Raw genomic sequence first — 14,852 nt, 5'->3', positions numbered from 1 at the left:
GAAACCGTCGGCACAATTACAGGTTTTATTACACACATGAAACCCTTAGGGGATATCACTTCATGCCTCCTTCCATACTAAGATGACACGCCGTGAAGTGACTTGAGGACTGACAAAAGCGGAGCTTAACCCAGCTACACTCTTGTCACATCACTCATGGAAACATGACAACATACATAACGTGAAAATTCACACCTATGTTTCTCTAAAATTCATATAAACTAGTGCTCAAAAGAAAGTATACAGTGTTTGACAAAAATTTGGAAATAAAATAAAAGCATATATAAATGAACAGCTGTTTAGTTTCAGTAGAGTACTCAGTTCTACAGCAAATGTACAGAATTTCATTTCATACAAAGTCGTAAGAACTGCTTCACTGTCAGTGAAACGCATGTGGCGTCATAGTCTGAAACACAAATCAATGAGGTGACTGTGACGTCGCGTCAATGCTATTATGAGTAAGACGACGAATGATGTTGGGCGTGATCCGTTACCATTCCTGTGGGAGACATTATTCTAGTTTCTGAGCGGTGACAGGTAGCGCTGGTAGTTTTCTAATCTGTCGGTCCAGGTAGTCCCATGAGTGTTCCATCAACCGATATCGGGAGAACATGCAAAGCAACAATGATAGCTTTATGCAGAAAGTTCTTTGTCACTCTTGCTGTATGAGTGTGTCTTGCAGTTTCTCAGATGAATTGTCCAGATGTGGTGATCTTCACCGGGCGTTGTCACGAGTGATCGCCCACTCTAAGGTCTGTCTGATGTACTGCCTCTTTGTCCCGGTCGTTGCATGATATGATGACAGTTGCTCGAGTGCAGCCTAGAGTTCACTGGTGGTAAACCTCTTGTTTGGCCACTCCGAATACTCGGAAGAGAGTGAGTGAGTGAGTGATTGAGTGAGTGAGTCTGTGAGTTTAGTTTTACGCCGCATTCAGCAATATTCCAGCTATATGTCGGCTGTCTAAATAATCGAGTCTGGACCAGACAATCCAGTGATCAACAACATACGCATCGATCTGCGTAATTGGGAACCGATTACATGTGTCAACCAAGTCAGCGAACCTGACCACCCGATCCCTTTAGTCGCCTCTTACGACAAGCGCAGTCGATTTGTCTGGCAAACATGGGTTGCTGAAGGCCTATTCTATCCCGGGACCTTCACGGGTCCTCGAAAGAGAGAAAAGAAGAGAGTGAATGAGAGGCATGTAATTTGTTCTTCTTTCACTACTGTGTTGCTCACGTGTCGCGTAAGCTGTTTTATAGTGTCAGTATGCACGTATGCATTTCGTGTTGCATCAGAGAGAGTATTTTTCTGAGATGCTTATACGATTCGTTTGTTCCCGGAAGGGATAGGTCTCTGTACGCGAGTGACATGGCTCAGTATGTTTTTATCACTTCATTTATATTTTTGTTATTTTTATGTAATATTTTGTGGTGTATAGTTTCTTTTGAGCACTGGCTTATTTTGTTTCCAGTTATTTGAATATTCATACTGTCATTCATATCAATTACTTTAACTCCGTAGACGCGGTTGATGCATATTTCAGGAAAGAAATAAGGCGATCCAAGCTATGGGTCTCGTTTTGAAGAGTGAAGAGTGAAGGTCTTGCAAGTCCTAAAATCCGAATCACCCCGAAAAGACAAAAGCCACGCCGTCCTGCTGACCCTTGTCCTCTCCCAAACACAATGGGTTGTAGTTTTAGTACAGTAAGGGTAGAGTGGCCATTAAGCACGCACGTGACTTCTCACCCATTCTCGGTCACTCTTGGTCAATATTGGATGTTTGCTTACCACAGCCTCAGACCGTCTATTATTCCAGCCTGAGAATCTGTTTCATAACCAAGAAACATAAGTAGGTGCTTCAAAGCATTGGGATTAGAGGTTACCCCAATAGGATACACACTCGCGCGCACGTATGCACGCGTGTTCTACATGGATGTGTTGTGTTTGCAGATTACTGTGTTTGTTTGGCGTGTTAATGCCTGTGTATGAGTGTGTGTGTATGTGTGTGTGTATGTGTGTGTGTGTATGTGTGTGTGTGTATGTGTGTGTGTGTGTATGTGTGTGTATGTGTGTGTGTAATCACTGACTAAATTGATCGATAATTTGACAGTGATTATTGATATGAACATTGTGCTTTCGATGATATGGTTCATGGACTTTTGTGACCCAAAACTTTTCTCACACAAAATACAAAGTTTGTACTTTATTAATGGCCTGTCTCAGGAAGTTGTATTGTTAGTAATCTGTGCGAACAGAAGTCACCACTAACCAGTGATATTACATGTATATCACATCGTATGGTTGTCTTTCAGACAATTTTGACATTTTCGCTCAAAGGTTCATCGATAATTATCGCTTCATGATCTTTATCGATAGCTATCCCAAATAGTGTTTAGCTCGTGGTGCACACGGTCGAAGTGAACCAAGCAAATCCTCGCACCCTCTTTCGGTTCGAAATTCGACTTTATCCGGTATTATTGAGCTTGAATCTTGAGGGGAATGCTATACCCAACATAATGGTCAGAGGTGTTAATTGTTTGTAAAATTAATATGTCACAAAAATGTCTGAACCACAATGATAAGAAAATGAAAATGAAAATGTATTTGCGGTAAATGTTGAAGCAAGGTTTGATGAGGTGATTTGTATTCAGAGTTCCCTGCGGTAAATGTTGAAGCAAGGTTTGATGAGGTGATTTGTATTCAGAGTTCCCTGCGGTAAATGTTGAAGCAAGGTTTGATGAGGTGATTTGTATTCAGAGTTCCCTGCGGTAAATGGTGAAGCAAGGTTTGAAGAGGTGATTTGTATTCAGAGTTCCTCTAATATGTTAAGGTTATACTTTTGGAAATACCAGTCGGGTCAGTCTCCAAATTTGGCCAACACTTCGGAAACCGTAACCTGAAATGAACCACAACGTTGATCTCTAGTACAGAGACATGAAACCGATTTAACAGAGCACAACCAGTCCCATGATATAGTTACTCCATCCTTATATAATGTCCACCATTATTTTCTCAGTATTGATTCCGAGTTCCTCAGTCTCGTCCTCAGTAAACATGTGCTTGTCAGAGATGAAAAAATGTCTTGGTGACTTCTTTGGTCGTTGGTCATAACATCAAACATCAAATCATTTTGTTCAGACTCGATGATCCACACACCGCCATATCGCTGTGCTATTTCACACATTTCACTCACGAATTTATCAGGTGAGCAACAGTAGCTCGGTGGATGTTCGTTTACCTCCATACGCCATGTTTCCACGCCATGCCGTTAAGGTGTAGGAAGGTGTCCGATTCTTTTTCGAGCGTGGCATGTTTCGTGCCAATTCACCAGACGACATGGTTCCATGGTTTTGTGTGCGTATGCATGTATGTGTGTGTACGTGCGTATGGTTGCATTGCTCATTGAGTGTGGATGCATTTGTCATTGTGTTTGTGGATGCATTTCTGCCTCGCATTAAACTAACACCCTTACGCAAACATACTCTTTAGAAACATACACAACAACACATTGGAGGCCGGAGGAGCCGCTGTCCCAAAACAGGTAAAACGACGTACAATCATTCGTGATATACGGCCATGTGTCAGACCACCCTAACCCCCTCCACTGCGATTCACATTCACGAACGCCAGGTATTGGAAGACAGTTATACAACACATCTCAGTGTGCATTATGTTGTCAATGTGTCCTAATGTTTAACAGAGTATCATTGATATTACATATTGCATAGTACTCCTGGTTAGAGAAGGTTAGAGAAGTGAGTGAATATTGTTTAACGCCGCTTTTAGCAATTTTCAACAACATCACGGCTGAGGACACCATTAATGGGCTTCACACATTGTACCCAAGTGGTCAATCGAACCCGGATCTTCAACGAGCTAATGCTTTATGCATAGTGTAGCATTATGGTTGTAACACCTTCGCTCATTAAGCTGAAGCTCCGCGTTCGATTCCCCAGTACGACTACGGCATGTGTGGAGCCAACTGTCGATGTTCCTTTTCTGTGGTTTTGCGTTATCCCAAAAGGCTGATAGTCCTTATATATCGTGTAAAACCGCATTCCTGAATCCATTGAGGGGTTGTGGGGTTAAAGCGTTCGCAAAGCATGTCTTTCAATAAAACTGCAATTTTTATTGAAAATAATACACTGTTGCCAGCATACTTATAATTACCTATGTGCAAAGCACATTAATCAAACCTGTAACCACATACTGAAAGTATGAACGTTTATAGACAATATACAAACACTCCGAATGTGGATTGTTACGAGGAAGTGCTCCATTCCTTAGATCGTTAGTAGTTTTAGAAATTAATCATATTGTCATCACACACTCATACATTTCATTATTTGACATACTCCTTAACAAGACAAATCTCCGTGAACAGATATAGACACCGATGGCCACTAGCTGATACATACACTCCAGTCTTCGTGTTCTTCATGGATATAGACAGTAACATCCTCATCCAATTATTGGCTATAGACTTTACAGTCCTTGTCCCACTAATCCTAGCGACACTGAAATCTTCATCCTAGTTACTGGCACCTCAAAGACCCCTCGGTTTCCAACTGCCTGTCCAATCCATCCCAAACAAACTGGTCAAAACTTGGTTTTCTCCGTGACCATTGGAGTCTCCGCTATCACCACATCGCCCCACGTATTCGCCTGATCCTTCATGGTGTCGGGCATGGGCTGTCCGTTCGTGTCCTTCAAGACAGCAGATAGCCCTGCGCAGGCGGCCATCACCGAGCCAACGATGACGAAAGGCACAACGAGGTCATCACCTCCCTGTTGAAATGAAATGTTATGTCAAAACACCAATAATCAAAAATAGAATATACAAGTTTATGGATGACCGCTTCTTGTTTAATGCATAAAGTGACGCATATTCTGTCAACATTATCAAGCTTAAAATGATTAGAATCAAATAATGAAGAGGATAGATAGATAGATAGATAGATAGATAGATAGATAGATAGATAGATAGATAGATAGATAGATAGATAGATAGATAGATAGATAGATGGATGGATGGATGGATGGATGGATGGATGGATGGATGGATGGATGGATGGATAGATAGATCTAATCCTATATAATAGTATGTGTTGCATATCAATACTGTTTTCTTTGTATGGTTTTCAAAATAAAGGCGTATAATGACGTATACGTGTCACTGCAAAGTATCAGAACACAAAATACAGTTTTGCCATTTTTTAGTGGTTTTTTTCCGAATATGCACTGAAGGGTTTAATCATAGTATCCATACTGGTGTTTATGATTATATTTAGTTTAAAGCCTAGTGACATGTTGGTGTCAGGTATTCCGAGAAACCTGAATGCAATCATAGTCATTGTGGAAATCGAATAGAAGCAACAAACCCTTTATGTTATGTGTTAAATGCTCCGAACCTCACGTTCTTAAGTTTCTAGTATACATGGGCAGCGAACGAAACAACGTCACATCAATTCTCGAAGATTTGACACAGCTGAGAAGAACATCGGACAATCATGCATGGTCTAAAGACAACTGGTCAAATGACTTCGTTTTCACCTTCAAACAACCAACCTACCATTGCGAAGACGTATGGAGCTATCGTGCCCCCAAGTCGACCTGCGGTATGAGCTCCTCCGTAACCCAAGTTTCTGAAGAAAAAGAAAACAACTTAGTCGAAACAGACTACAACAGACTACGACATGTTTGGGCAAAGATCTTGCAGCCACTGAACAGACTGTTGTGCACTGTACCTTATGACAGTGGGGTAAGTCTCACTCGAGAGGACTCCGTGGGCACACCAAGCAGCACCAACACCAAGTTTGGTCAACAGAGCCAAGACGTTGGTGGCGGTTCCTTGTTGGTCTTCAGACACTACAACATATTTAGAGCAATGTGTGGTATCGATCATGTTGATATCAGTTCCAAATCAAACAGCCACGAAGATCCGTCTAAGAAGTGCTCTTTAGCAACCAATGCTAAAGTGACTGGTGGGTGGTCAGGCTCGCTGACTTGGTAGACACATATCAACGTATCCAAGCGGTGTAGATCGATGATCATGACTTCATTAGCTTGCCATGCACTAGCATTCAACCAATTACTAATGAGAAGTACAAAAGAGATTTGTTCTTACAAACCCCTACCTGTTTTCGTAACGACAGCAACTCCAAAAGCACTCGCAGTTGCAAAACCAAAGAACGCGATCGCTGTCCACTTTCTTCCAAATCTACAAAGCAAGGAGGTTAATCACTGAAAGGGTTAACATTTAACACAGTATCGATATTATCTAACACGAAACTCGAAATAGGGTTAACCTAATACGCGGTCAACGTGTGAATATTTTCTGTACATACATGAACTGGATTCATTACAAAATACACACGAATAGTGACGTCAAGCGAAACAAAGGAGAGCACAGGTTAAATCTTTGCTCATATACATGTTGAAGCAGACAGTGCTGGGAGAGTAGATGACGTTGGACAATTTCAGAAATACATGTAGTTCATCCTCCCGCGAAACTGTCGGTGTGTAAAGCCGGACATGCTAACAACTTTTGCGAAAACCCGTTATCATCATTGACTTTCAACTCCGACCACGTGGGCAATCGAGGCTGGACGTTTTGTGGCGTTTACATTTTGCATTAACAGTTGGGGAGAACTCTGTCTCAAACGGATGCCTTAGTGATTCTCATACGTAATAAATCAAGAATAAATCTTTTGTATGCTACAGTTCATTTCAATAAAATGGTTGCTGATCGAACCATGAAAGGTATACTCGACCTTGTAGCCTAGAACTGTTATATCAAATATGAATGTTGCTCTGTTGTAATTGTCAACATCAAGTACAAAATGACACGTAATGTATTCCAGAAAAAACATTGATGGGGACTTGAAGGAACTTCGAAATCAATGTCCATTTTGTAGATACATGAGTTAGATTGATGTGAGAGGAAAGACACTATGATGCAGACGCTCACCACATTGGTGAAACTCGCTGATATTATTCTGACAAACCTAGAACAATCGGGATATCGATTCGAACCCACTAACTTGAGTTTCCGGCGTGTCAGCTCAGACACATATAGTCTCATACAGTCATTCTCATATGTTTCTAATGCTGAATATACACGGCGATAAATGACAATGAAATCGTAAGAGGTTATTGCATTGAGTGACGAGAATATACAAACTTTCAGTTTTTACTGATGATTTGCCAGGTATGAGACGTAAAAAACTAGCAACTTCACTGTATACATTAACCTTTGATCCTTAACTATTGTCCTACCTCCTTAGCCCTTTACTCCATGCAGCCTTGTCCATAATCTGAACAAATTACGATTCAACAACATGTAGCAATGCTATTCTCTTGACAGCTATATGACAGCATTACGGTGGACAGCTCCTTTACATGACATGACATGACATGACATGACATGACATGACATGACACGATCTTATCCTCCATGATAAAAAGATGTATCAAGTGAAATTGCGAGTGGGGAGACAGTATAAGAATACATTGTCTTACGACTGAATGAATTTCAGCAAGGACGAGTTTGTCTGGAGACGAGGGTGTGATCGCACTCCCACGTTGTAGAGCAATGCTTATGATATACTATTTTCTGACAAGGACGTACCTTACAAGTGATCAGGACAAGTACAACCTGGCTTGGGTGTTGTATCATGTAGTTTTTTGCATCATTGGAGCAATAACTAGTAGGATAATACAATATATATTTAACATGTGGTACCAGGCCATGAGATTTGTAGCCAGTACTGTGAGAATGTAGGTAAGTACGTGAGTGAATGTTTGTCCTGATGAAAATATCCTTTCTCCCCCTGTGCGTCCTTTAAACAACGCTCTTGGAAACTCAATACTACATGTACATGTACACCATATCGCGAAACTCACATTACCCTGGGTGATATATATATAGGGACGGGGAAATAAAATATGTAAAACAAAAAATGTGCCAATTTAATTTAGTCCAATGGGCGGTTGGGTAGCCTAATGGTTAAAGCGTTCGCACGTCTCGTCGAAAACCCGGGTTCGATACCCCACATGGTGTACAATGTGTGAAACGTGTTTCCGTCGTGACATTGCTGAGAAAACTCAAAACTCAACTCATGGGCCAGTGTTGATGCACTAGCCCTATAGAGGAATATTAATGAAAGTTGCAAGCACATCTAGTGATGACATTACTTGTTGTTTGTGAAGAAAGTCAACACGCTAGTTGGCACCTCCACTGCCGCCAGTAGAAAGATGTTCAGATACAGGTTTCCCGACAGTTTTCCTACACCGAACGATATCCCATAGTACACCAGTGACATACCAGCCCTGAAAAAATATTTCACATCCTCTATAACAAAATTGTTTATGACAATAGCGACTACCAAAATATATTTATAAATTCGGTCACTACACAATAACTCTTGTTTTGAGAAATTAGAAAACACTAATGCATCTGGATATCGCACTTGAGGGTCAAGAAGCCTGTACTATATCTCTATGTTGCGGCAGGATCCGCATCTAATCTTAAATCATGTCAAATTACGACTCTAAGGTTAGTCAACACATACTCGTGGTGACAGACACGAAAGAAAGTCCATCTTAAGTTACGTATGTTCCCTAATATTATTCTAGTGCTTTCAAAGCAATCAAACGCAGCTCACTCACTCACACACCCATTCATCCACTCACTCCACTAACCATGCAAGCTGTATGACTAGAGACTTCCAACAGATGCTCCAGGGTCTGTATATATCCAAGTAGGTGTACTTGCTGCCAGACGCTCTCAGTTTCTTCTCCTCATCCGCCACCTGTTTCAGCAGCAGCAGTGTGTCTGCAGGCTTCTCTTTCTTGTTGTATCGGCTCATCTGATCCACCACCTTTTCAGCCTCCTCAGTCCGACCCTTCACAGCCAACCAGCGAAGACTTTCTGGGACAAAGCTGGCAGCGTTGGTGGACAGAGGTGGGGAAAACATTATGTCTCTCGGTTTTCCCATGATCGCTAATATACTGGGAATACCTAAGCTTGCGACGCAGTTTAATTTATAGTGCAAAAATATTTAACCCATTGCTGATTCTGGATGACAGGCTGTTTCCAGTCACTATGCATGGTACTCTAAAGGTGAGACGAGGTGAAATGAAGTTAGTGGACTAAGACTAATAGGTGAGTCGTGAGATTGTGACACCTTGTTTGACCTAAAGATGCTCCTCATAAGCGACACTAACAAAGAAGGTAACTTGATGCGTTGTATATGCCCTACATAAATGTGTAAGTAGGACATTAAAGAAAGACGACTACATGGGTATGTATGTGCGTTTGGCTGTGTATGTGTAAGGTGTACATCCATGTATGTGCGTGTTAGTGTGCGTGTGCGTGTGCGTGTGCGTGTGCGTGTGCGTGTGTACTTGAATACCTGTGGCATATTGTTGCAGTCCAGATTAAAGGGTCTTCTGTGCTTGCAAATTAGTCACTGGGTCAGATCGTCTATTGCTTATATATGAGCATCTATTTTCGCAATTAAGGTGCAATCTCATAGCAAGCCGAACCAGCTTTAGCAAACGGGTATGAATGATAAAGTTAAATATCACCCGATCTTAGTTTTAGTGTTATTCAGCAGAGTCTGGTTAGACAACAGAAAGGTCCTTGGCTGTTTAAACACATTACACTTAAAATAGTTATTGCAGCTCACATTAAACAATTGTTTTGAAAAGGTATGATGTGATACATTTGACAAATTAAGGATATTTCCTCAAGGTTTGAGAAGTCAGCCATTAACGGACGGGATGGAGGCCAAGGCAATGTGTTCTGTTTTCACTTAAGATACTTACAACCATCCCGCCAAGAAGGGCAGATGAAGTGCACCCGCGATGATGTGTTGATGTGACCAGTTAGGTCTCAGCCAGACGGACAGAGCAAATATGCATACGCCCGTCACCCAGACAGGTAATGCTGAGGCCAGGGGGCGCCATTTCCTACCCAGAAACTCCATTAAATACGGGTAGCTTACCACCTGGAGAGAGCCAATCATCACCCCGATTAGAAACCTCAACACAGCAAACATCTGCCAGGTAACAGAGAAGGCTGCAACCAGGTTGAATCCACCTTGAAGGGCTAGACAGATGTAGTAAGTCCACTTCCGCCCGATGACGTCAGCGAATTGTCCACCAAGAAATGCTCCAACGACCACTCCGCCCATTTGTATAGATGTGACAAGGGGACTGAGCATTTTCTGGTCACAAATCAAACCCCACTGAAATACAGAAAGCACATGCATTGTAGGTGCAGTTTCCAGTCATTACGGTGGCTGAGATTGTCCACCAACGTCTTCTGGTTGAACGTTCGTGAATTAAAGTATGGATATTCACTGCTGATGTGTTTGATAGGAATATGGCTGGTCTGTCTGTGACCGGTTTACGCTGTTTCGGAGACTATTTCTATCCTGGTAAGGTTTCAAAGACATGTATTATTGCTTTGGTGAATGTGCCCATCAGTCCCTCCAGGATTCCGCGCATCCACGGTTGCAAAAAAAATCGCGGAATTTACTTTTCCATGTAGAAAAACGTCTGGTCCGCGGGAAACGCATTTTCGTGCAGAATTTGCTTATTTCAAAAATTGAGTGAAAACTGACAGACAGCCGAAGCGAAAAGAGTTATTGTCAAAAGTAGGATCGGTTACACATAAAACGAACTGACATATTTATCGTGACAACATTTTCAAAATAATCATGATTACAGATACTTCATTAATAAAACACCTTATAGACATCTTTGCAATAATATTAGACCAATTTCATACTGCAATTACGTTCTCAAAATCGATCATTTTGAAAATAGAAATTATTTCAGATTTTGTTGAAATATAAAATTGTTATTGACGATGTTCGTCTGCGTCCAAGTTACGAATGAGAGGAGAGAATTAACTTTCAGCGAGTGTTTAATTCTCAAACACAGAAAAAGGTGTGGGTGCATTGTCATCAAACTTACTCAAGATGTGATGTGTACTGTCGACTTAACTTTACATCTGTGTTTGAGCATTAAACCATGAAGGTATAATGTTTTTGTTGTTTTTTTTCTAAATCTTTTAACCGCAGAATGTTTTGCAGAATATATAAAAATGGGGTGCAGAATTTGCTTAAATTTGCCTCGGAATCCAGGAGGGACTGGTCCATTATTTGTGCCTAATACATAAAGTTTCTTTTAGTATTTAAAATTTCACCAAACATTACGTGTTACAGGATGGAGCACGGAGATTTCGTGTTTCATTTGCTAAGATTTGTTTGAGAGTGCGTGCGTGCGTGCGTGCGTGCGTGCGTGCGTGCGTGAATCAGTGAGTGAGTGAGTGAGTGAGTGAGTGACAGGCTTAACGCCTTTTAATATATTATTACAGCTCTATCACAGCACTTGTGCTGTATGAAGGAGGGCATTCCATGGCGTTCAGTCACAGGCGGAATAATTTCGGCCAAATGCATGTCATAATCCGATGTGTAGTTAATCATGATATCAAGCAACATACCACTCTACATACCTCGCTGATGATGGTGCTTTTATCCTGACTGAACTCAATCTGACAAGTTAGGCTGTCCGAGCTGGGACATGTTTTGAAAGTTTCGTTGTTTCTGAAGGAGGTCTCATCAACAGAGGACGCTGTGGTTGGTATACACCACCAGTCTGGAGTCGTCCCGGCAAACGACATCATCAACATCCCCCACGATATCAGCAGCTTTGGACCAAATATGAACACAACTATGAGGATCTGGAACCAGGACATGCCCCCAACGGCATCGATGATGTCGTCCGTCTGCATCGCTGTCACGTCTACAGCTTCAAAACAAAGCAAACTTGGAGTGAGTGAGTGTTTACGCCGCGTTGAACAGCGCGCCAGTTACATCACGTGTTAACTTTACGAGTGAAGAATGTGATGTGTGTTTAAGACGTTTACCACTTTGTTACGGGTCTTGAGCCAATTTGCAAGAAACCAAGAAACATAATACTTCGTGGCAATATTTGAGCCCACGATCATATGTTCCTGGTGCGACAAAGGGACGTACCTCTACATAGCAAATTACGGCACCAAGGATCAGTCGTGCCCAATACAAGACCCAAACCATTTGGTGAAGCATATCAGTTGCAAAAAAAATAAATAATTGCTGATTCTGGATGACAGGCTGTTTCCAGCGGCCTGAAACGTATTCGTAACAGTGCTAGGTTAGCCCATGAATGTAAACAAAACAGCACCACTCCCTTCACAAAATAAAAACCATTGCACTGTCTCATATAAACATGCGGCATAAACCTTGCATATAGGTGGCTTCTCTAAAGTGAAGGTGAATCTCTGTAGGGAATCTCACCGAGGTTTCTTTTGAGGTCACATTTATCACGACGAGCTGATAGAGTTGATAAAATATCCGAGGCTTGTCGAGTATATTTTGATATTAGAAGACAATAGGGTGAGATTCTGTTTATAAAAAAATCAAGTTTCATTAGTTTTCAATGAAAAGGTACATCTCTGAACACGGCACTGCTATTAGACTTGCAGTGCAGCGATATCATAGTGTTGTGACGTCATCAGGTTTTGACATTGTGAGTCATGCAATTGATGACGTCATTGTACAATATCTACTCTCAAAAAGATACCTCCTGGCAGTTTGATCCCACACGAGTTATATCCCTGGTAGAACACAGTTTGGGATTCTAAAATGCAGTTCCAAACGCTTCCTTATAAACCACAGTGGTTAAGTATGCATTTTATCAATAGCTGTAAAATGACATCAGATGTTTCCGGTTTCTTGCCTGAACCTCGTTTCCGGTTCGAATCAGGGACCTCCATATTGGGATTGTTTCCAAATACACCATGATTTGTGCAAACTATGCTTGCATTGTCCTTTTTCTCACGAAAAAATTTCCTCCCAAATCATCTTTTCCTTTACATCTTAATCTCCACACTCCTCACCGGCAGATCTCAGACCTTGTTACGTATAGATAGATCCTCACTCCTTATGTCTCTCCACGCGCCTCGCCTACAGATGTCAGCCTATTTTCAGTCCTCCCTCTGTTTAGAGCCCCATTTCATACATCTTATTTTCAACGCTCCTTACGTCTCGATCTCCATGCTCCTCCCCTACAGATCTCAAACCTCCTAACTTTAGATCTCCACACTCCTTTCGTCTATATCAACACACTTCTCACCTTTAGATCTCCACACTCCTTACGTCTATATCAACACACTTCTCACCTTTAGTTCACCACACTCCTTCCCGTCCGGCTCCTTACCAAACGTTCGTTATCTTTGTTTCATGTACTCCAAGGTGTGTAAATTAAGGCCAGTGTATCTGCTACCGGTCCCTCTGTCTTAGAAGTACGTCATGTGTGTTCAGTTTCGAATTTAACACGCATGCTTATCAGGTGTTTTTGTGTGTCCAACAGAAGACACTCCCTTAAAGGGATACTCCCGTGGTATTTCATACTGATATAAATTATAATTACATGTATGTGCTTCCTGGCATCCAAAATCCTCTCTCATAAACACCTGTCGTAGAGCAATGTTGTGAAGGTACAATTTTACTCGTGCACACCTGACCATATTCTTCGTGACCACACAATATCCAGCGTACTTTCGTCAAATATTTGGTTATTGAAAGGAAAGACAATTTGTTAGACACTCTAAAGGGTGAATACAAGACACAATAATAGGCCAGTCAGAGTGACTTGATCAATCAATCAATCAGTTCTTATTTTCTTTGTAGTAGAGGCAATAGTCCCAAGACAGTACACTTCAGGATTTCAGAGGGGTACATATGTGCATATATAGTTCAAAACACATTAAGTTAATTCATAAGATGCACAAAAGCAAATATGATATCAATGGCATATGAGTGAAGTTTCATTGCATTGTGTATATAGATAGCTAGTGTTATTTAACAATATCTGGACTGCCAAACTAATGAATAGTGGGATTTGAACAGAATTTCTCTGGTAAGTACAATCATCTCAGATTTTGGAGACATTTATATACTAATAGAAACCTAAATTCATTTTCAATAAACTTATCTTTACATTGATACAAAACATAATCTGTTCAATCTGGGTTGGTTAATAAATCGACCGGTTTCAATTTGGACACGGTGTGAAGAAAATCTGAATTTAGGAAGACCGATCAAAACTTGGAAATTCTTACACTGACTCCTCGATCAGATGTAGGTATCGATTTCAGCTGTTACATCAATGTGTCGGTGACCGTGATGATTTCAAGTTGTTGTTTTCAATGGTTTACTCGATGCTCATAATACCAATCACTGGATTGTCTGATTCAAATTCGACAACGTAAAGCCCGTCAACATGCTTAAATAACACTAAGCGCCCTTGAGCAGTTGAACTGACAAACTAGATATCGGCGCTATACCAATGTCTATACAAAACAAAACAAACAGGTCATAATGCACACGTTGTTGATGAAATAGTGAGCGTGATTAACACTAATATGCAACAAATGAACATATTTGCTGTCGAACCTTCATTTTACGTATTTCTGCAGCTAATAAATTCATCTAATTATAATTGGTCACATAGAGATTTCGAATGACATTCGAAGCAAACTACTGTTTCGTAAGTCCAGCGGACGAAAAAGGTTGTCACAACAAAATGGCGTCAAGTCACCAACAGTGACTTGAAACATTGCCTGTTTCTGCAAAATGTAACACCAAGATACAACACGAATCATTTGTACTGAGTTCCACTCAATGACTGGCGGTGTATATAGACTGTGTATGGCAGATTCCGGTGAATCATGTCATCAGTTGCACGTTTACACTTTATGACACTACATTTTTATCTCATTTAATAAATAGGGC

At 41.1% G+C, this 14,852-nt stretch overlaps 1 protein-coding gene across 3 annotated transcripts; it reads right to left on the bottom strand.

The window, feature by feature from the left end:
* Window positions 1-4,111: 4,111 nt before the first annotated feature.
* LOC137282736 (solute carrier family 22 member 15-like) lies at window positions 4,112-13,375 on the bottom strand. Of its 3 annotated transcripts, none has more exons than XM_067814521.1 (9): window positions 13,238-13,375; window positions 11,531-11,826; window positions 9,835-10,256; window positions 8,707-8,946; window positions 8,200-8,334; window positions 6,141-6,223; window positions 5,751-5,871; window positions 5,576-5,648; window positions 4,112-4,791 (listed from the first exon to the last, which is right to left on the bottom strand). In XM_067814521.1, exons 2-9 carry the CDS (start codon window positions 11,807-11,809, stop codon window positions 4,603-4,605), a joined length of 1,542 nt encoding a protein of 513 aa, XP_067670622.1. In that variant the 5' UTR covers window positions 11,810-11,826; window positions 13,238-13,375; the 3' UTR covers window positions 4,112-4,602. The 3 variants fall into 3 exon arrangements, with proteins under 3 accessions (XP_067670622.1, XP_067670624.1, XP_067670623.1); XM_067814523.1 differs by having other exon boundaries at window positions 11,531-11,820; window positions 13,238-13,321; XM_067814522.1 differs by having other exon boundaries at window positions 13,192-13,242.
* Between the last annotated feature and the right edge of the window lie 1,477 nt (window positions 13,376-14,852).

Source organism: Haliotis asinina, chromosome 4 (genome assembly GCF_037392515.1).
Source record: "Haliotis asinina isolate JCU_RB_2024 chromosome 4, JCU_Hal_asi_v2, whole genome shotgun sequence".
Lineage (NCBI taxonomy): Eukaryota > Metazoa > Mollusca > Gastropoda > Lepetellida > Haliotidae > Haliotis > Haliotis asinina.
This window is presented reverse-complemented; position numbering and strand designations above follow the sequence as displayed.

What these genes read in the sequence shown, in the direction of transcription:
- LOC137282736 (XM_067814521.1), bottom strand. Translation starts at nt 11,809, where the DNA reads ATGCAGACGGACGACATCATCGATGCCGTTGGGGGCATGTCCTGGTTC. An exon ending in TGCTGTCGTTACGAAAACAG is followed by an intron (nt 5,872 to 6,140) that starts GTAGGGGTTTGT and finishes AATATGTTGTAG; the next exon opens with TGTCTGAAGACCAACAAGGA. An exon ending in ACTTACCCCACTGTCATAAG is followed by an intron (nt 5,649 to 5,750) that starts GTACAGTGCACA and finishes CTTTTTCTTCAG; the next exon opens with AAACTTGGGTTACGGAGGAG.